Genomic DNA, 21,518 nt, shown 5'->3' with positions numbered 1-21,518 from the left:
CTGGGGTTAATCTGGCTCTGAGGAGCTGAGGGACCTACATTGGTCCCACGGGCAGAGGTCTGACCAGAGCTGCTGAAAAACGAGCCAGAGGATTTCTTGAAAAACTTATGAAATTGTTTATTAGGAAGCAGCACTGAAAAGACTACAAACAAAACCCTGATATAAACTAACGTGTGAAACAAATGTCAGGTATCGTTCTTATCAGTGTTTGAAGAAAACTGGATTAATTGTGTTCTACAATTAGCACATTTATCCCAAACTTCCCAGTCTTTAGTTTCCACTGCAAAGCATCACAACTTCATGCAAGGTAAAATGAAAGGTAACACTTTGCTTCTCCCTACCTTTTCAGCTTCATCCCATAACTCAGTCTCTCCCAGGAAGTTTTCAGGTCTTGTTGACAAATTTAATTGAAAGGAGAAACCAAACGTTGAGTAAACAGACTGCAGAAACTGCAAACACCCTTTTATCTCCTCTTCGATCTGAAATTAGAGCAAATGAGAAATTAAATCCATTTATAGCATTAAAAAAATTCTTCCTGTCAGCCAGAAATAAAGTGTGCTTTTACTGCGGAGTACAGTCCATGGCACTGTTCGCCTCGTTGTCGTTTTCTCACTGGAATATTCACAGGACACCTGCCAGATGCCCATATGCACCTCCAGGCTGCTGGTCCAGCATAGGACTGGGCAAAGGCACAGGCGAGGGTGCCTCTCCCTGCACATGCCACCCAGGGGAAGAGCAGCTGGCCAGAGGATGTGATGGCCAAGCTGCACCCAGGGGAGACGTGACAGCCCTCCAATGCAGCCAGGGCGGGAACCCCCTTGAGCATAGGAAACACGGAGTATGAAGGCCCAGAAGACAGAGGAGTGAGTGAGGGCGGGCCAGCCGTGGGAGCTGCCTGTGACCGAGCAGAAGGCAGAGAGGGAGTACACAGGACGGAGGCAGGTCAGGGCTGGAGGAAACCCAGTGCTTCCAGAGCCAGGCTGAAGGCTGTACTTTTGAGCCAGCGAGCAGTGAGAAGTGGTGCAGAGGAACAACACAGCTCACCATGATTGTTAGACTCTGGGAGACTGACCAGCAAGATGAGAAGAACAGCCCATCTGGGAGTTGCTGGGATCCTTCAGGAGCAGGAGGCTGGTGCTGGAAACAAGTGGCTGAAACAGGGGTGGGCTGCATCTGCAGGACACCTGTCCTTGTTCACTAACAGACAGTGACTGCCTGCGGAGTCAGCACCGCGCCGGATGCAGAGAAATGAGGAATGAGTGAAATTATTCAGGAATAACATGCTTCGGAAGAGCAATCGACAGGGCTTGTGATAAACTGGACATGAGACTTGAAAACCCGGCCTGGGTTCCTGGCCAGGGCTGTGGAGAGGGTGCTGGTGTGTCACTGAAAGGAGAGGACGTGGGGAGAGAGGCAGAAGAAGGGCCGGCACTGGACCTGGCCTACGTGAGGGTGAGTGTGATGGCCAAGCAGACATGTCCCCTGGAGGACTGGGGTCTGGAGCTCACAGGGAGAGCTGAGACACGCAGCTGAGGTTAGCAGAGGGACTGAAGACAGAGAGTGAGCGCAGGGTGAGGAGAGCAGGGCTGAGCTGAGAGGCCAAAGAGGAGGAAAACGAGCACTAGGTGTGAGCGAAATGAGGCAGCAAAAACACAGACGCAGACAAAGGGTACCAGCAAGGGTCTGCTTCTGTCCTGTCACTGTGGATTAGGTTTGCAGATTTTCATCAGTGGAACCACATGTGGAACCATGCTATTTTCTTTCAGTTTTTACACTCAGTGCTTCTCAGGTGATGCTAGTGGTAAAGAAGCTGCCTGCCAATGCAGGATACAGAAGACATGTGGTATGATCTCTGGGTTTGGAAGATCCCCTGGAGAAGGAAATGGCAACCCACTCCAGTATTCTTGCCTGGAGAATCCCATGGACAGAGGAGACTGGTGGGCTACAGTCCATGGGGTCACAGAGTCAGACATGACTAAAGTGACTTCGCACACACAGCATTTATTTCAAGGGCTTCCCAGGTGGCACTAGTGGTAAAGAATCCACCTGCCAATGCAGCAGACAAAAGAGACATGGTTTGATCCCTCAGGAAGATCCCCTGGAGAAGGAAATGGCAACTCACTCCAGTGTTCTTGCCTGGAGAAATTCCATGGACAGAGGAGCCTGGTGTGCTATTAGTCCATGGGGTAGCAAAGAGTTGGACACGACTGAGCGACTGAAACTAACAGTAAACGATTATTTCGAGATCCATCCATGCTGCAGTGTCAGCAGCAGATCACTCTTTTTCCTGCTGAGCAGCTGTCCACTCTGTGCATGCACCACTGTTCATTTACACACTCAGCAGTCATCGGGCTGTTTCTACATTTCGACGACTTCAAGTAAAGCTGCTCTGAACACGTGTGTACAGGTCTTTGTATGGACAGGTGCTTTGTTTTTCTCTTGGGAAAAGAAAAGGAGTAAGATGGCTGGGACATATGGTAGGTGCGTGTTTCACTTTAGGAAACTGCCAAACTATTTCTCAGAGGAACTGTACCATCTTCAACCTCCACAACTGGTGAGAGGGAGATCTAGTGCCTCCTCACACTCAACACATGTCAGAGTCTGTCTCTGAAATGTCAGCCATTCTGTAGGCATAGAGGCAGCTCATAGGGCATCAATCTCCATTTCCTCAATAACCAATGATCCTTAACACTTCATTCACATGCTTCTTTGCCATCCGCTTAGTTCCTTAGATGTGTACCTTCTCTTGTACATATTCTTAGGTAAACTGAATGGTCACATCTTTTTGCCCATTTTTTAAAGTAAACTTTTTATTTTGAGGTTCACATGCAGTTGCAAGAAATAAGACAGGGATCCTTGAGCCATTTACTCAGTGTCCCCAATGATGATATAATTTTTGCTTTAATCATCAGATATAACACAGAAAACTCAAAAGAAAAAGGAAAAGCAATATTTATTGTAGTTAACTGAGCTTCCCTGGTGGCTCAGGGTAAAGAACTCTGCCTGCCAATGCAGGAGATGTGAGTTCAATTCCTGGTCCAGAAAGATGCTCTAGAGAAGAAACCCATTCCAATATTCTTGCCTGGGAAATCCCATGGACAGAGGAGCCTGGTAGGCTACAGTCCATGCAGTTGCAAGAGTCGGACACAACTAAGCAACTAAACAACAGCAACAAATTTACTTACCATGTTTTATTTTTACAGTTCTTTCTTCATTCTGAACGTTCTGAGACTCTTTTATAATTTCCTTTCTCTTCAGAGAAATTCCTATAGCAATCTTTTAAGGTAGATCTAATGTCTTGATTTCACCTTCATCACTGAAAGATTTTTTTGGGGGGATATAGAATTCTGGTTTAACAGTTATATCAGCATTTGGAAAATGCTGTGACTCTTCCTTCTGGCCTCTGAATTTTTTTTTTTTACATTTTTATTGGAATATAGCTGCTTTACAGTGTTGTTAGTTTCTGCTCTACAGCAAAGTGATTCAGTAACATGTGTATATATATCCCCTCTTTGTCACCACAGAGCATTGAGTGCCCCACGCTATACAACAGGTTATATTTCATTTTGATGAGAAATCTGCTGTTATTTCATTTTTAATTTTTTTCTTGAAGGTAAGGTATCACTTCTTTCTGTTTTCATTTTTTTCTTTATAGTTTTTGTAAGTTTGGCTCTAATGTGTCTAATGTTTCTTTGTTGTTGTTTAGTCACTAAGTCATGTCTGATCTTTGGTGACCACACGGACTGTAGCCTGCCAGGCTCCTCCTCTGTCCATGGGATTTCCCAGGCAAGAATACTGGAGTGCATAGCCATTGTCTTCTCCAGGGGATCTTCCTGACCCAGAGATCAAATCCATGTCTACTGCATTGGCAGGTGGGTTCTTTACCACTGCACCACCTGGTTTGGGTTTATCCTGCTTGGACTTTCTCAGCTACTTGAATCTGTAAGCTTATGGCTTTTGCTAAATTTGGCCAGTTTTCAGCCATTACCTCTTTTGAGTACTTCTTCACTTCCACCCTACTCTATTTTTCCAGAACTCTGGTGACATATATATGTCTCCTGCATTGTAGGCAGACGCTTTTACCATCTGAGCCACCAGGGAAGTGACATATATATTAGGCATTTGTTATAGTCCCACCAGTCTCTGAGGTTCTGTTCATTTTTCTCTCAGTCTCTTTTCTGTTTTTTCAGCTGGTATCAATTCTATTGGTGTCTTCAAGTTCACTGATTCTTTTCTCTGTCCCCTCCATTCTTCTCAAGAATCCATCCACTGAATATTTCATTTTGGTTATTACACTTTTCAGTTCTAAAATCTCCATTTGGTTCTTTATATCTTTTATTTCCTGAGATTTTTTAAATTTTGCATTTGTTCCAAGTGTGTTTGTAATTGTTTATTGAGACATTTTTATGGTGGCCTCATCAGATAATTCAAATAACCCTATCATCTCCACAGCAGGGTGCCTACACTGCCCTTTTTCATCAAAGTTGAGATTTTTCTTCTTCTTGACATGATGACTGATTTCTGAAATCTGGACATTCTGGCTATTGTAAGACTTCAGATTTTATTTAAATGACCTGTTTTCGCGGTCTTCCATGGACTCTGCTCCAACAAGGAGGGAGGACGGCCTGGCAGAGTGGGAGCACGTCAGGGTTTCCCACCGGGGACTGTGAGAAGGCCAGGGGCTCCCTGTTACTGCTAGGCGACTGCAGGAGTTCTACACCCTGGTAGGCTTCTCCGACGACCCTCTGGCTAGGAGCGGCTGGAGTGTCCTGGTACCACTCTTCACGTGGCTTCTACTGACCCCAGGGTGCAGCCTCATCACTGAGGAGTACTGGCGGGAGTCTCATCTCCCCACTCAAGCAGGCAGTGGAGGAGGCACCATGTGGCTGCCAGGTGAAGGCAGAAGTCCGGCGCCACTTAGTCTCCACTGACATTACAGGGTGGGTGTAGGGGGTCCCCGTTAATGCCTGCCAGGAATGAGCAGAACTTGGCATGACTCCTTCTCTAAGTGTTTGGTAGAATTTCCTAGTGATTCCTTCTGGGCCTGGAGTTTCCTTTATGGAAAGGCTGCTAACTACCGACTCAATTTCTTTCATAAAGGACTACTCAGATTATCTATCTCTTCTTGAGTAAAATTTGGTAGCTTGTGTTTTTCAAAGAATTTGTTCATTTAATTTAATTTGTCAAATTTCCTGGCGTAAGCACGTTCATACTATTACCTTAGTATCCTTTCAATATCTGTGGAATCTGCAGGAATGGCACATCTCTGAGCCCTAAGTTTTCTTCTTCTTTTTTTGCTGTACATTGTTGATTGGGGGATCTTGGTTCCCCAGCCAGGGATCAAACCCAGGCCCCAGGCAGTAAGAGCATGGAGATCTAACCACTAGACTGCCAGGGAATTTTCCAGTCTTGATATTTTTAATTAGTTTTCTCTCTGACAAAACTAAAGGTTTATGAACTTTATTGATCCAGAAGACCCAGCCTCTGGGTTGATACTGCATATTGTTTTTCTTTTTTCTATTTCACTGATTTCTTTTCTGCTATTATTTTCTTTTTTCTGCTCATCTCTAATGTAACTTGCTCTCCTTTTTCTAGTCTATTAAGTAGAAGTTGAGGCTATCTCTTTGAAAACATTCTTTTCTAATGTGGGTGTTCCTCTAAAGTACCATCTTAATGGCATCCCACAAATCCTGATATATTGTGTTTCTTTTACATTTCATTTGGTATAGAGCTGACCCTTGAACACAGCTGGGGTTAGGAGTACTGGCCCCTCACACAATGAAAAACCCATGCATAACTGTACAGTTGGCCCTTGGTTTGCAGTTGCACACCTGCAGATTTAGCTAACTGCGACCCACAGAGCAGTGTTGTATGTATTCATAAAAACTGCTGTGTAGAAATAGACAGGGGCAGTTCAAACTCATGTTGTGCACAAGCTAGTGTACAATATTTTCTAATTTCCCTTTGATTTTCTATTTTACACATGGTTATTTAGAAGTGTATAACTCACTTTCCAAATACCTGGGGATTTTCCAGATAGTTTTCTGTTATTGAGTTCTACCTCAATTTCAAAGCAGCCAGAGAACTTTTAAAAAACTATTCATTTATTTAAATTTTTTTTTTGCCTGTGCTGGGTCTTCCTCGCTGCACAGGCTTTTTCCCTAGTGGTGAGCAGGGCCCACTCTCTAGTTGCAGCGCACGGGCTTCTCACCGCAGTCACTTCTTTTGTGGAGCATGGGCTCTAGAGTGTATGGACTCAGTAGTTGGGGCTTACAGGCTTCAGAGCACAAGCTCTAGCTGTGGCACACAAGGTTAGCTGCCTACAGCATGTGGGATCTTAGTTCTCAGACCAGGGATCAAACCCATGTCTCCTGCATTGGCATGCAGATTCTTTACCACTGAGCCACCAGGGAAGCCCCAGAGAACATATTCTGCATGAACTGAATCCCTTTAAATTTATTGAGACTCATTTTATGGCCCAGAATATGGTCTATTTTGGAAAATGTCCCGTGGGCACTTTCAAAGAATGTATACTCCATTGTTATTGACTGGAGGGGTCTATAACTGTCTATTAGGTCAAACCATTTAATAGTGGCCCTTTGCCTGGCAATTTGAATTTGAATTAAGATAAAAACCTGAAAAAGTAAATTCTAACTTCCAGGCAAAACTGAAAAACACACACATCCAAAATTTCACTAATACCCTTAAAATAATGTTACTTAATAATTAATGTTAATAAAGTTAGAAGAAGCTTAAAAGAAAAAAAAATAGACTTCATGTCAAGAAAAACAAACAACCCAACGAAAAAATGAGCAGAAGACCTAAACAGACATTTCTCCAAAGAAGATGTAAAAATGGCCAATAGGTACATGAAAAAATGCTCAACATCAATAATCATTAGAGAAATGCAAATGAAAACTACAATGAAGTATCACCTCATACTAGTCAGAATGGCCATCATCAAAATGTCTATAAAATTATAAGTGCTGGAGAGGGTGTGGAGAAAAGGGAACCCTCCTACACTGTTGCTGGAATATAAATTGGTACAGTCACTATGAAGAACAGTATGGAGCATCCTTAAAAAGCTAAAAATAAGAGTTGTCATATGATCTGGCAATTCCACTCCTGGACATACATCCAAAAGATGAAAACTCTAATTTGAAAAGACACATGCACCTCAATGTTCACCGCAGCACTATTCACAATAGCCAACGCATGGAGGCAAACTAAACGACCACTGACAGAGGAACAGATAAAGAAGATATGGTGCATATCTACAATGGAATATTACTCAGCCATAAAAAGAAAGAAATGATGCCATTTGTAGCAATCATGGATAAACCTAGAGATCATCATACTAAGTGCAGTAAGTCAGACAGAAAAAGACAAAATTCATATCAGATCATTTATATGTGGAAGCTAAAAAAATGATACAAAAGAATGTGTTGGAACTGATGGGACCTCAGAGACTAGACTGAACAACTCAGTTCAGAGCAACTCTGAAAGACCCAGCAATGCGTCTAAGGCAGCCACACTGGACCCAGGCTGAGCACGCCTCCCCGAGTCCCTGTTTACCTGCCCTAATATGGACCTGTGGTGACCATGCCTCCCTGAGTTCCCGTCTACCTGCCCCACTGTGCAGAAGATGTGAGCGTCATCCTGCTGGAAGCGCCTGACGCAGGTCAAGCCACTCAGAGCTCCTGATGGCTCATTCCTGTGAAGAACCCCGAAGTCAGCAAGTCTGATTGGCATTTCCCTCCAAGACCGTGGACGATGGGCAAACATCAGACTAGAAAAGACACAGGGGCACACAGTGTTTCCTTACTACAGAAGAGATGCAGTAACCATCTGAATGTTGTTAGTAAGTTAACAGTTAAATGACTCAGGATTTGTAAACACCTAATTCTGGTTCTTAGATCACCAATTAAAAGAAGTTTCTTTTCCCATGAATTACTGAACGCTGTATTTAGATCACTGCACACTCTGAGGAAGAACCCAATCATCTCCTCCAGAAATACTGCTCCCTATTCTCAACCACCTACAATCCATTTCAAAGGCTACTTCCTACGTGAGGCAGCCCTGGGCACTCCCCAGAAGGGCTGGTCAGTCGAGCCTCAGGCTCCAAGAACAGCCAGAATTGCCACAGTTTTGACACTGGTCTTACTTCTTCAATAACTGACTGACTGTGTATTTGTTCCTTCTTCACTCTGCTCATGAGCTCCAGGAGGAAATGGTTCTGTCTAAAGCACCCTGCTAATATTCTCTCTGCATGAAAGGCCTCTCTTCTGCAGGAAGCAACCCCTGCTCACACACCCCATCACCACTAAGCCACTGTGGTCCTGATTCCTTGTTCTGATATAAGAAAATACAAAATTATACTCTCTGCTGTGTTCAGCTTTCTTGTAATAATACTGAAATCACAGCTTCAACTGGTACCCAATGGGAAACTGAGTTAAGTAGCAGTTAATACAGGTGTTTTGGAGAATGCAAAGCACTAGGCTTTAGCCTCCACCTTTGTTTAAAAACAGGAGGCTATATAATATTTACATATCAGTTTTCATAAAATTAAAGATAAATACATATCTTTTATATGTAGTTCCCACAGAGTTGAACTTCCTTTAGTCTTCACTGAAAAGGGCAAAAAGTTTTCTTCAGTATTCAGACGTTTCTTTCAAGTAGCTACCTTCTAAAGTCAATTTACTGAAAATGTGTATGTTGATATGAAGCTACAATAGGTGGGATATTTTTTGGTGGAAAATATTTTTTGGTGGAAAAATTTTTTGTTCACTTCTAGTTGTAAAATCTACTTCTCTGACAAGGTTGCATTCACATCCTATGGAGCTTTATGATAATTACATTCTTTCATAGACTCTAAGACAACCTTGACTTTAAGATGGACCATTACAACTCAAATAGCATCTAAGAACTAAATGTTCTGCAAATATATATATCTGAAGTATATTACCACTGGGAAGAGAAATGTAATAATTTATAAAATTGATGGGTAATATTATCGTCTGAGAAGCACAAAATACTAAATGTTTTCCAGCCAACAGCCCACATCTGGCAAAAAGCAAACATATTTTAAAAGTAAATTCATCCTTCAGAATGAAACAACTTGGTAAAGATGATTTCTAAACACCGCTCTTCATGTTAAAGGACCCTCTTAACTCCAAAAAGCAAAATAACATTAAAAACTAACTGTAGTGAAGTATCTGCTAGGTACAGATCTGCTTCATTTTTCATACTCACCAGTGCCCTGGGCAATTCATGGGCTTAAGGGCGAAAGTGTCCTTGTCGATGTCAAAGGTGAACATGTTCGCACTGTAATGCTGCCAGTGTCCAGAAGCCTCCCAGAGCTTGCAGCTGTACATGTTGGGGGACAAGACCTCCTTGAAGTTGCGCAGGTGGTGCTGCTCCTAAAGGAGACAGGCCCGCAGAGCTGAAATCTACTGGGGCAGGGCATAATTGCAGGCAAGAGACACCCAGACAAGGACTGCTAAATTCAGGATCATGCCTTACATCAGTTCACAGCTAATATGCCCTTGGTTTTAAGCGTGGTACCTTATGGATCATAAAATAAAGATTCATGTATGCTCAGTATACTTTTCACATTAAGTATATTCATTTTATACGGCAACCCACTCCAGTATTCTTGCCTGGAGAATCCCATGGAGAGAGGAGCCTGGTAGGCTCCAGTCCATAGCCACAAAGAGTTGGGCACAACTGAAGCGACTTAGCATGCAAGCATACACGCATATATTCATTTCATAATATAATGGTACACAGTATATAACAGAAGTCCCCAACATTTTTGGCGCCAGGACCAGTTTGGGGGCAGACAATTTTTCCACTGACTGGCAGTAGAGGTGGGGGAGGTTGGGATGATTCAAGTGTATTACATTTGTTGTGTGTGTCCAGGTGTGTGAAGTTGCTTTAGTCATGTCCGACTCTTTGGGACCCCATGGACAGACTCTAGCCCACCAGGCTCCTCTGTCCATGGGATTCTCCAGGCAAGAATACTAGAGTGGGCTGCCATGCCCTCCTCCAGGGGATATTCCCAACCCAGGGATCAAACCCAGGTCTCCTCCATTGGCAGGTGGGTTTTTCACCACTAGTCCCACCTGGGAAGCCCACATTTATTGTGCACTTTGTTTCCATTGTTATTACACTGTCATATATAATGAAATAATTATACAACTGACCATAATGCAGAATCAGTAGGAGCCCTGAGCCTGTTTCCCTGCACCTGAATGGTCCCATCTAGGGGCGCTGGAAAACAGTGACACCTGGAGTGTGTTGCATATGTCCAGCTTACTCCATAATCCCGTTTTGGCCCCCGTCACTGCAGAAGCCACCTGCAATGTGGGAAACCCTCATTTGATTTCTGGTTCAGGAGGATCTGCTGGAGAAGGGATAGGCTACCCACTCCAGCATTCTTGGGCTTCCTTTGTGGCTTAGCTGGTAAAGAATCCGCCTGCAATGCAGGAGACCTGGATTTGATCATCCCTGGGTTGGGAAGATCCCCTGGAGAAGGGAAAGGCTACCCACTCCAGTATTCTGGCCTGGAGATTTCCATGGACTGTACAGTCCATGGGGTTGCAAAGAGCTGGACATGACTGAATGCCTTTCACTTTCACTGCAAAAAACCCTGCTTCACAAAGATGGGATACTGGAAATGCAAGCAGGCTTTTCAGTGCTTTTGTGGCAATCTCAGGATATTCCACCTCAACCTTAATCTGAAACGTATGGAGATCTGGAGTTGTGTCAAACATACTCTTAAGGCCACCATCATTTGCAATCCCAGATGGTAATGTGTCACACAGAACATTTCCTCCTTCCTCTCTCACAGGGAGTTCCACAGTTGGTCTAAAGTTTATCTTTGTATCATATATGCTCTAGAAACTCAAATGGACAAGAAGCACATTTAATGAAATCCAAGGAAAATACAAATTGTCTCAATATTTTTAGTTGAAGGCACAATGCAGCATTTCTCTTTGAGGTTCAAAATTCTGTATTATTAAAATTAAATCAATGGAAATGCTTAGCTATGTTATGATGAGAGAAAATGGTAAAATACAAAATGGAGTTGAATAAGCATAGAATATTTTAAAAATTACTTACTCGTATGAAGTCTATCAGTGTGTTATAAATGAAGGCTCCTCTAGGAAGAAAGAAACAGCTTCCAGGGCTCAGATCATGGAAAAAGAAAAGTTCCTGTTCCTAGGTTGAAAAAGTAATTGCGTCTCAAATTCCACTGCTGTTGCATATTTACTGTACACATATGATATGCTAGAATAAAACACACTCAGTTATTTCCAAGTTCTAATAGCTGACATTCCAAAAATTTGAATCTGACTTATGTAACAGTGCATGCGAAGTTACAACTCATATTTATGATTACTCAGCTCTGAACTTAACTCTTATTTCACCTGGGATTTACTGACGATTTCTTACTTGGCACCTTGGGGTATGGATCTCATGAAGAGATGACACAGCAAAAAGGTCAGGAAAGTTCACTTCTGGAGGTGGGCTCTGAGTGGCAGTGACCTCTGCATGGCCGTCATGCTAAGAGCCTGCCAGGGTGGCCACCACCCTCCAGTGTCTGTCCTCCTGCCATCCCACACACCACCCAGCAGAGCCAAGGACATGGAGCTCCACAGTGAGCGCCAGCCCCTCACATCACAGCTCCCACGTGGAGGACTGAGAGTTAAACCAGGTCCACCTGCCTGCAAGTCTCGTTCTTGCTCTGCTTCCCAAACACAAAGTATACTATCAGGTATACACTCTTTTCTTTAAAAATGTTTGTATCATTATAAAAACGAGAGAGAAGTGCAATTTTTAAAATCTAATGGAAATACAAGAAGGAAAAAGGTTAGTAGACACTGGGGGTAGGAGTGTGAAAGAACTCAGCAGCAAACCACGAGTGTCAGGGAAACAGAAGACAGGGAGGGGAGAAGAAACGTCAGCATTAAGACAGCCAGGTTCTGAGCCTTGGTCACAGAGCAGCGCAGCAGCGCTTGGCAGGCGCACCTTCCCGATCGTCCTGTGGTCCCGGGCCCTGGCTTCCTCCTGGAGCTCCTCCCAGGCAGCCATCCGCTGCTCATCAGGAAAGGACACCCCATAGACCCTCTGCAGCGTTTCCATCTCCGGGTTGTCCGCCCAGTATGCCAAGGAATTCTAGACATCAGACAAGATTTGGGTAAACACATCAAACTCTTGGTGAGCAGTAAACCGCTCTGAAATACTAATATGTGCAGGTGGTTCATACCAGGGGCCTGAACTGCCGCGGACTTGGATATAAGGGATGAGGGACTATACACAACTTCCCACCCAAACTTCAGCACAGCTGACTCACAGGGGACTTCTTGTAGACTTAGAATCTTAGATTGTTTCTGACTAAACCTTCCCAACTCCAAATTACATCATTAATCAGTAAATTACATAGTCAGTCTGCTGTGGGTTCTAGGAGTGAAAAGTGAGAAAGTGTGAAAATGAGGGAAGGCAAGCACCATGTGCATTACCCAGAAGAGGGCAGTAAAGGAGAAAGGGGTGTGGTAGCCGGCCCCCTCCTCCACCCGCCTCCTCCCGCCTTGAGAAAACCAAGGCAGGTCAGGACAGCTCCATCAGTCCCAGGCCTCTCGCTTCCACAGCATGTTTTTGGCATCATACCACTCCATCTCTGTTTTCCCTCCTTTTCCTACATTATATTTTTCTCATGGCAGATAAACACTCTTGTTCACATTAGAACAACTCAAGAAAACAAGAGTATGCAGAATATTTTCACAGATAGAAACGAAATGTACTGTGAAACTTACAGTAAGGTTAAATGACAGACAGTCAAAGGCTATGTAAAATGTTCTAATTATCAATCCTAAAACACTGTATTATTTTTAGAGGCCTGTACAAAAGTCAAATACACATGTGGTGTTTGAAAATGGCACAGTGTTCATATTATACAAGATACTATTGAACTACTCTTATCTAGTCCACTTAAAGTTTACTATATCAGAAAAAAATCAATCCTTACCTTGAAAATTTTTATGACCTTAATATTTCCAGTGTGTCTTATGTGAGGGCCTTTACAAAGTTCAACTAGTGGACCGCACCTGTGGTGAAATATTTAAAACATGCCCAGACATAGTTACAGCTTTGGGGACTATTGGTTGGAAACCATATTCTATGTTCTGGGGCAATGTTTAATTCAGGAACAACTTAGTGTGAATCCATCTTTAATTTAGGGTGCAGGAAGAGGTGAGTCACGCAGTCTTAGATCCCAATCTTCCCCCTTCAGGTCGCATACAGAAGCCACAGAATCTTTGGAAAGAAACTTTGCAGACAGACACACATCCCGAGGCTCTTTTAAAGGGCTTCCTAGGTCGCTCAGCAGTAGAAAACCTGCCTGCTAATGCAGGAGATGCAAGAGACGTGGGTTCAATCCCTGGATTAGGAAGATCCGCTGGAGGAGAACATGGCAACCCATTCCAGTATCCTTACCTGGGAAATTCCATGAACAGAGGTGACTGGAGGGCTTCAGTCCATAGAGTCGCAAACAGTTGGACACACACAAGGCACTTAAAAATCTTCACTATTGGAAAATCAAAAATCCACTTTCCCGCTCTACACTAATTTTCAAAACCAAAATTACATGAAAGATATAAAAAACACATTCACTTGATAATTTAAGTCAAAAATAAGCTTACCAGTCACACAGAATGCATAGCACCAAGCTTGAAACCTATGTAAATGCTGGATTCGGGTGACAGAGACATGGCAGTGTAGATGGACTATAACTCATGTCACATTCTGGATGGGGGGATCTTGACCATGGGGAAGCCACATGCACACAGGGGCAGGGGTGTATAGCAACTTGCTGTCCACACTCTAAATTCTGCGGCAAACCTAAAACTGCTCTAAAAAATAAACTCTATTAAATAAATATATAAATTCAAGGGTTTTCTTTGCTTGTTTTCAGGCCCTCTGGTTTTATAACAGAATGCCTACTTGTATTTTGGTTTATTAGATGATGCAAAAGTTTAGATCAGAGATGAAACCACTATAAAGCATTTTCCTGCACCTGTAATGAACAAGGGGTCATAAAACCCTAATGAGCGTAGCCTCTTCTCCAAGTACAGAAACATGAACAAAGTTAAGATAGCAAAAATGTAGGTCAGAGAAAAGGTGACTTAACGTCAACCAATTCAAGAGAAATTTAGTAAAGAAGGAAAGTTGTTCCTTAACTATTCCAACCAATTTTAAATATTTTTAAAGTTCACTAGTTAAAAAGTTAAAAATTATAATGAACACATAAAGGGACTGGATTATTCAAAGTAGAATGAAGTTTTAAACATGAAAACACCATTTCTTTGAATTACCGGGATTTATGTACTGTTCTCTGTCCAAAAAGGAGATTGTAAGTTAATGCTCAAGAGAAATGGAAAAAAATGCCTGATTAGTAAGAAAGACTTAAATAAGCCAATCTTCAAATAACCCCATAGGGAAAAAAGTCATTTATGTTCAAAAAATTAAACACAAGCCATTCCACTTGATAAGTAAGTGTTAATGTTGACCTAAGAAATGTTTTTTTAAAAAAACAAAAGGGAGTCACCAGGTGGTGCAGTGGATAAGAATGCCCCTGCCAACGCAGAGGACATGGGTTCAATCCCTGGTCTGGGAAGATTCCACATGCTGCAGAGCAACTAAGTCCATGTGCCACAACTATTGAAATCTGGGTGCTCTAGGGCCTGCAACAAAGAGTAGCCCCCACTCTCCACAACTAGACAAAGCCCTCGCACATCAATGACAACCCAGCACAGCCATAAATAAACAGAATTATATTTAAAAACTGCAGAAGATCAAGTATTAAAAGTCAGAAATTTAAAACTCACCATATATTGTTAATTTCCTCATTTGTTTTTAAACTCTGAAATGGTATGCTAACATTTCTTTGTATTACAGGTAATAAATAATAAAATCTTATCAGGTCACTGGAGAGTGGTAAAAACAAGCACGGTATCCACCTGCAGCATAAAGTGGCCACGTGTTCACATGACCCTTCAGGAAACGCACTGTGCACAGCTGTGCGTGAAGGGGGTGTGACTTTACTCATGGTACAGCTAAGTCACAGAACCAGAGCACTTGAGTGTGGAAAGGAAGTGCCCTGTGCAGGACATCTGTGGTCATACTTATTACAGGGACAAGTCTTCTCTGATGGGACTGAGAAGGTCACAGGCAGCCAAAGAAGGGGACACCAGGAGTGGGGACAAGCAGTACCCATAAGGCAGTTGAACAAGTGGACAGTAACGGGGCTGGGAGCCTGACGTATAGCAGAACTAAGGCCTTGGGTTTGGGCTCCCATGGTCATTGCTATCCACCACTTCTATTCTGCCTTACTGATGCATAGAGGGTGATGCTCTTGGCCCCCAAACAGTGGAGAGTGTGGTGAGAGGCAGGAAATCATTCCTGAGGAGATGGCCCACTACAGCTCCATTGCCCCCCAATACAAACATGGGAGGATAAACAGAATTCCTTTCCTGAACAGCCCCCCAAAACATGAGGCCCTGAGAACACAGTCTCACTTGCAGGGAGAGAGGCACTCTACAGCTAACATCCCCAAAACAGAATGTGGGTTTGTTATTGTTTAGTTGCTAAGTTGTGTCTGACTCTGTGTCTGACCCATAGACTTGTATCCCACCAGACTCCTCTGTCCATGGAATTCTCCAGGCAAGAATACTGGAGTGGGTTGCCATTTCCTCCTCCAGGGCATCTTTCCAAAACAGGATCAAACCCACGTCTCCTGCTTTGGGAGGAGGGTTCTTTACCCCTGAGCCACCAGGGCATCCTGTGGTTTTTTAGTACCATCCTGATAAATACAAATGAGAAAATCATTACCTCCCTTTGCGGGGACATTTCAGAGTCCCCACACAAAGGAGTACTCTGTCAACCATGCAAACTTACAATCAGGCCTCCCACTCAAAGACAAACTTGCATCTGCTAATGCCTACAGATGTATCATTGAGCAGAGTTTACAATTCACACACACACGTTACCTGTAAACTGTGGTCGTTGGCGTGGCCACCTTCTCCTTCAGGATGCGGCATTTAAATTTATCGTACTACAAAGAAAAATACACCCAAATAGTATCACATAAAACGTTTAAGTGGGAAAAAATGTTCCCTTTTTCCAACAAACACTGAATGGGCATCTGCTATGTTCTAGGTGCTGAGACCCTGGGGACACATGGAGCTCAGCGCCTGGTTCTGTGCCGCCCAGGATGGGTGCCCAGAGCCTGTGTGGGCCCTGAGCATCTGACACATAACTGATCTGAACTGAGGGGCACAGCCAGGCCAAAACACACTGGATTCCAGAAGCACAATGTGGAAAAAAAGAATATAAAATCACTTTTTATGTTGGTTACATGTTGAAGTAATATTTTTTGATTTACTGGGTTAAATAAAATGTTATAAAGATTAATTTCACCTTTTACTTTTAAAATGCGGTTACCAGAAAATTTCAGATGACATACATGGCTCAGATTTGGGAATGGTGTTATTAGACTGGACTGTTCTAGAAGATTTCAGCTTTAACTACAAGAAATAAACAAAATTCTGAAGACACAGCTACATTATGAATTTGTACAAAAAATTAAAAAAGTCTACACTAAATGATATTATTACATTAAAAAACAGCAGACACTTTTCTGCTTTCATCATTATTACTATCGTGCCAGATACTTTGTATTAAATAACTATTTAAAGGAGGTAATTATTGGGAGAAAAAAATAGACTTGTATGATTTAACTGCTGTGTACTTACATGTTAAAATCAAGTCATTTTTCTTCACAAAGTTTTGATGGAATTTAGTTCTCAACCCAAAATATGTGAGAAAATAATTGCAAATCACATATCTAACATGAGATTAATATCTAGAATATATCAAGAACTCCTACAGCTCAACACCAAAAAACAAACAACCCAATTCAAAAGTGGGCAAAGGATTGAACAGACATTTCTCCAAAGAAGATCTACAAATAGCAACAGGTGTGTGGAAAGATGCCCTCACCAGCCATTAGAGAAATACAAATAAAGACCAGAATGGGGTTCCTCCTTCACACCCACTGGAATGGTTATTTTATTTTTTGAAGGGAAAGGGAAGGGAGAGAACGAAAAAGTCAAATTGTCAAGAATACAGAGAAGCTGGAACGCTCATGCTGGCAGGAATGTAAAACAGTACAACCACTCTGGCAAACAGCATGGCAGTTGCTCAAAAAATTAAACGTAAGATTTCCATATAATTCAGCAACTCCACTTCCGGGTATACACTGAAGAACTGAAAGTGGGGACGTGAACAGATACGAGTACACCCATGGAGTAACATTTTTCTTAGTAGTCAAGAGATGTCTGTTGGCAAAGAGTGAATAAATAAAAGGTAGTCCATCCATAAAGGGGAATGAATATTATTCAGCCTCAAAAGAGGAAGGCAATTCTGACACTTTCTAGGACATGGATGAACCTTGAGCAAACAACACTGAGACAGGCCACTCAGGACAATTACCGTGTGATTCCACCTGATGAGGCCCTAGAGCATCACTCTCAAGGAGACAGAAGGGGTGGGGAAAAGGGGATTCGGCGTAACTGCTGGGAGGCGCAGAGCTCTGGAGATGGGCGCTGACAGTGGCCGCACAACAGTGTGAGAGTATTAACGTCACAGAACTGTTCACTTAGAATGTGATTCAAACAGTAATTTTTATATTTTGGATAGTTTACCACACACAGAAAAAAAGCAGCTGCAACTTTTACCAAATCCAAATCTACTTTTTAATTCAAGCCCACAAAACTAACAATATCGCACGTACTCTCAAATTATGTTTTCTTTGATATTTATGATTTTAAAAATAAAATTTAGAAGATATTTTAAGTAAATTAGTTTGAACAATAAAAAGAGAAAGTTGAAGTTTTACACGGGTTACTCCAGGCTAGAATCTATTTTAAAAATTAGCAGAAAACCCCAACAAAAAGAGAAAAAGCCAGAATTTTATATGGTATTATTAACATTGTTGAATTCAATAGCTGGAGTACTAACAACACTCAGGATTAATCAGATTTATAAAACACACAAATGAACACTATTCTCCTGGCCCTTTACCTACTTGTATCTGCATTACAAATCTGAACCAAGTGTTAGGAACAATGTGGTGAGCAGGGCCTGACCATTTGTTTAAAGCAGTGGTGTGCTATCACTGCTCAAGTCCCCCGGTAATCACCTTGAATAGGTCCAGGAGGACCTCTGTGCTGACTTCCAGTCTCTCAAATGGCTGCTGCTCTTTGATGATGGCCTGGCACATGCTCTGCAGCACCGGCAGCTCTGCGCTGGACACGGCCCTGCAGGGAAGAACAGTTGCCACAGACCACTGGGACGGAACCTGTGACCTGAGGCCCTAGTCATCAGCAGATCAACTTTCTCCCCAGAGGAACGTGCTGCTCTATGGTCCAGGATTTCAGAGACTCAACATGTCCCCCAAACCCCACTCCTTCCCTCCTCCACCATCTGTGCTCAGGTCCCTCCAGTCTCGTGGGCCGCACCCCCCAACTGCCAGACCCAAGGCTTCCCCACAGAGGCCTGGGATGCTCTGGGACAGCTCCCTGCCATCCTCCGTCCCACCCTACTTCCAGGTCACTGAGCTCTCAGCTCAGTGCCCACCTGCTTATCCCACAGCTCTGCCACCTCCCACAGCAAACGGTGGTGTGTCTGTTTCTGTCTGTCTCCCCCGACTGGATGGCTGAGCCTATGAGGACAGGCTGATCTCCACTGGGGAGTCAGCAGCACCAAGCCCAGCACACAGGAGGCACCTACACATTCTGAGATGACTCTGATGGGGAGGGGTGCTCACAGGGGACGAGCTGGCTGGGCTAGGAGCTACAGAGCACTGGGCGCTCGGGCAGCATGGAGGTAACAGCTGGAGGTAGAATGAACCACAGGCAACCAGGCTACAGACGCCAGGGGTCTACACTAAGGCAGAAAGAGCGAGAAGGGGGGTCAGGTAGAACCACTGAGGGGACAAAAAGGGCAGAACTGGATGGAGTGACAGGGTTGGGGATGAGGGCCAGGGTGGGGTAGAGAGGACCCTTGGGTTTCAGTTTGACAGCTGGGAAGGTTTCCATATAGAGTCGTGAGAGGTAAGGAGGGCTGAGGTGGGGCCTATGGCTCAGGAGTTCATGCACAGACCTAGGGAATGTGAAACCTCCAGGGACTGGCCCTTCTGGCACCAGTCACGGGATATGTGGCTGGGGGGCACGTCGCCCTTGACCATCACGACGAGGACTACTTGCTCTCTGGGGATTAACCTGACCACTCTGGTCCGAATCAGTAGTCTGCCCTAACAAGCCTCGGGTTAGATAAATAGTGTGTCATGTCTTTCTTTTTGAAAGAAAGAAAACCACTTGAGAAGTTACCCTCAAATCTACACTCATAAATAGTAATTTTCAGACATGGTTACCCCATCTGTAATCATGTCCTGTATCAGACACTCAATGCACTGACAAGTAGGCGCTCAGGGTTACCTGTCTTCCAGGTACACATCGTAGTGAAAGCCGCCGCCGCCGGGCGGGCTGCAGCATAGGAGGCCCCCGTAGTGGAGCTCCAGGGCTTCCCCGAGTATGTGGGCACTGGAGTGCCAGTATACCTGCGGTGGGACAGAGGCCAGGCCACAGCTGCATCGTGGGAAGTCACCAGGCGGACGCAGGGATGAGTGAGCATGTGGGTACAGCACTAGGAAACAGACCCCAGGACACAGGCAGCGTCGTCTCTGCAGACTGCTGAGACCCACCTGCTTCTGAGCCCTCCTTGGAGCCCACTGTGCCCCCCCACCCATGCCCCACAAGCCAGCCGTGTGCTTCTCCTGCAGCTTTACTCTGAGCAGCGCTGAGCCCAGCTCCTAAACCATTTCCTTCTGGGCCTCAACCGTGAGCAGAAGAGAGCTGGACCATGAGCAGAGCAGCCACCCAGAGCTGGTTCAGGCCCAGTGCAGAGGGCCACCTGTGAGTGTGAGCACTGGCCCCCTTCCTCCTCCTCTGGCTAACCTTTCTGAGTCAGAGATGCAGCCACAGTGGCTGTTCCTGACATCACTCACATTAACAAGATTTTGCGTCTACACAGCAGTCTTCACACGCTAAACAGCACATGGCTGTGGAAGTTTGAAAGAGGACTCAGGAAGGCAGAGGAGTCTCTTGGAAGAAAAAGTTTACTGAATCATCTGAGCTCTGCATACTATTAACATGGTACCCTTGTGACAATGTCACTGGGTCTCACCTAGATAATGTACACCAGGGCTAGGGCTGGAGCCTGGAAGGTAACTCTCATTTTCACGAGCAACCACAACTATTCTGGAAGCCCTACAACATGACACCAGGTGCCAGGGGTGGACTGATCAGGCCTTCTAGGAAGACTTCCCGTGATAATATGATACATGCTTTATCTTTCATGATGTCACTGAACACAGGGGGAGAGAACGTCAAGGAGGCTGACCCCTCTGTGGAACATTAAGTGTGGTGGTCCCCTGTCCCCACCACCCATATTCCTGACAGACTGAAGGCACTTAGCAGCCCACTGTTAAAGAACCGTGTCTGCAGGTCAACCAAGAGCCCACCCGTGTGGGAAAGTGCTCAGGTCTCAGCAGGATTCTGACCTCAGGAAAAGGTTAAAACCACCTGCCAGGCCAGCCACCACAGCTGCTCTGGACTGGCTCCTACTTGACCTTCTCCAGAGGCTGACACAACCTGAAAGCATCTAGCTGTTTGATTTGCTTACTAACTATCCCTTCCACCTGTCATGAACTCTTCTGCCCACAGGATCAGCATGTGCACCCAGCACCTTGGATGCTGGTCAGCTGACCGAAGAAATCAACACAGGTTTACAAGTTTCAGGGTGGCGTCTGGTATGAAGCTAGGTGACTGTTGTTAGGGTTAGTCCTTAAGTGAGAAAAACTACCACACATATGCAAGCTATGTATTTCATTACATATTTTGTTCATGCTCTTTATGAATCACTTTTAAATATAGTGTCATGAATGTTAGATTTATTAAACACCAAACTTAGAAGATCACAAAACCCACTGTTCTACCCGTTAGTGTGTGACTCTGTACATGGTATATCTGACAACATAAACACTCGAAGTGTGGTTGGCTGGTTTTCAGACACTTACGGCCTGGGCCTCCTCATCCTCGAAGGTGAGGAGCTCCACAGTGGCATCCCCTTCCAGCGGGCGGTCCAGGTCCCACAGCTCCCCGTTCACTTTGGCCACCACGGTGGTTTCTGCTAGCTCCTGACTGGGGAAAGGACGGTCATATGGGGGTTAACCCATCACAGACTAAAGCTATTCCTTAAAACAAAACATGAAATTAATTTCCAGGGTTTGTTTCTTTCTTAAGTGGAAAGTACAAATGTAAACTAGAAGATTTTTTTTTTAAATTTTTGTGACGTTTAAGTACAAAAGGAATATGATTTGTTCACTGTAAAAATTC

At 44.1% G+C, this 21,518-nt stretch overlaps 1 protein-coding gene across 2 annotated transcripts in view; it reads right to left on the bottom strand.

Annotated features, from left to right (window-relative positions):
• Window positions 1-21,518, bottom strand: part of TARSL2 (threonyl-tRNA synthetase like 2) — a 44,803-nt gene that overhangs the window by 12,841 nt on the left and 10,444 nt on the right. For both annotated transcript variants that reach the window (XM_018066494.1, XM_018066495.1), the window contains exons 4-13: window positions 21,200-21,323; window positions 19,560-19,681; window positions 18,263-18,380; window positions 16,050-16,114; window positions 13,031-13,109; window positions 12,034-12,180; window positions 11,125-11,223; window positions 9,253-9,419; window positions 7,627-7,789; window positions 342-479 (exon numbers count right to left, since the gene is read on the bottom strand). In XM_018066494.1, coding sequence (XP_017921983.1) covers window positions 342-479; window positions 7,627-7,789; window positions 9,253-9,419; window positions 11,125-11,223; window positions 12,034-12,180; window positions 13,031-13,109; window positions 16,050-16,114; window positions 18,263-18,380; window positions 19,560-19,681; window positions 21,200-21,323 — 1,222 coding nt within the window. The remainder of the gene's footprint in view (window positions 1-341; window positions 480-7,626; window positions 7,790-9,252; window positions 9,420-11,124; window positions 11,224-12,033; window positions 12,181-13,030; window positions 13,110-16,049; window positions 16,115-18,262; window positions 18,381-19,559; window positions 19,682-21,199; window positions 21,324-21,518) is intronic.

The sequence above is a fragment of the Capra hircus genome, chromosome 21 (assembly GCF_001704415.2).
Source record: "Capra hircus breed San Clemente chromosome 21, ASM170441v1, whole genome shotgun sequence".
Lineage (NCBI taxonomy): Eukaryota > Metazoa > Chordata > Mammalia > Artiodactyla > Bovidae > Capra > Capra hircus.
Note: the sequence above shows the minus strand (reverse complement) of the source record. Positions and strands in the feature narration are given on the sequence as shown.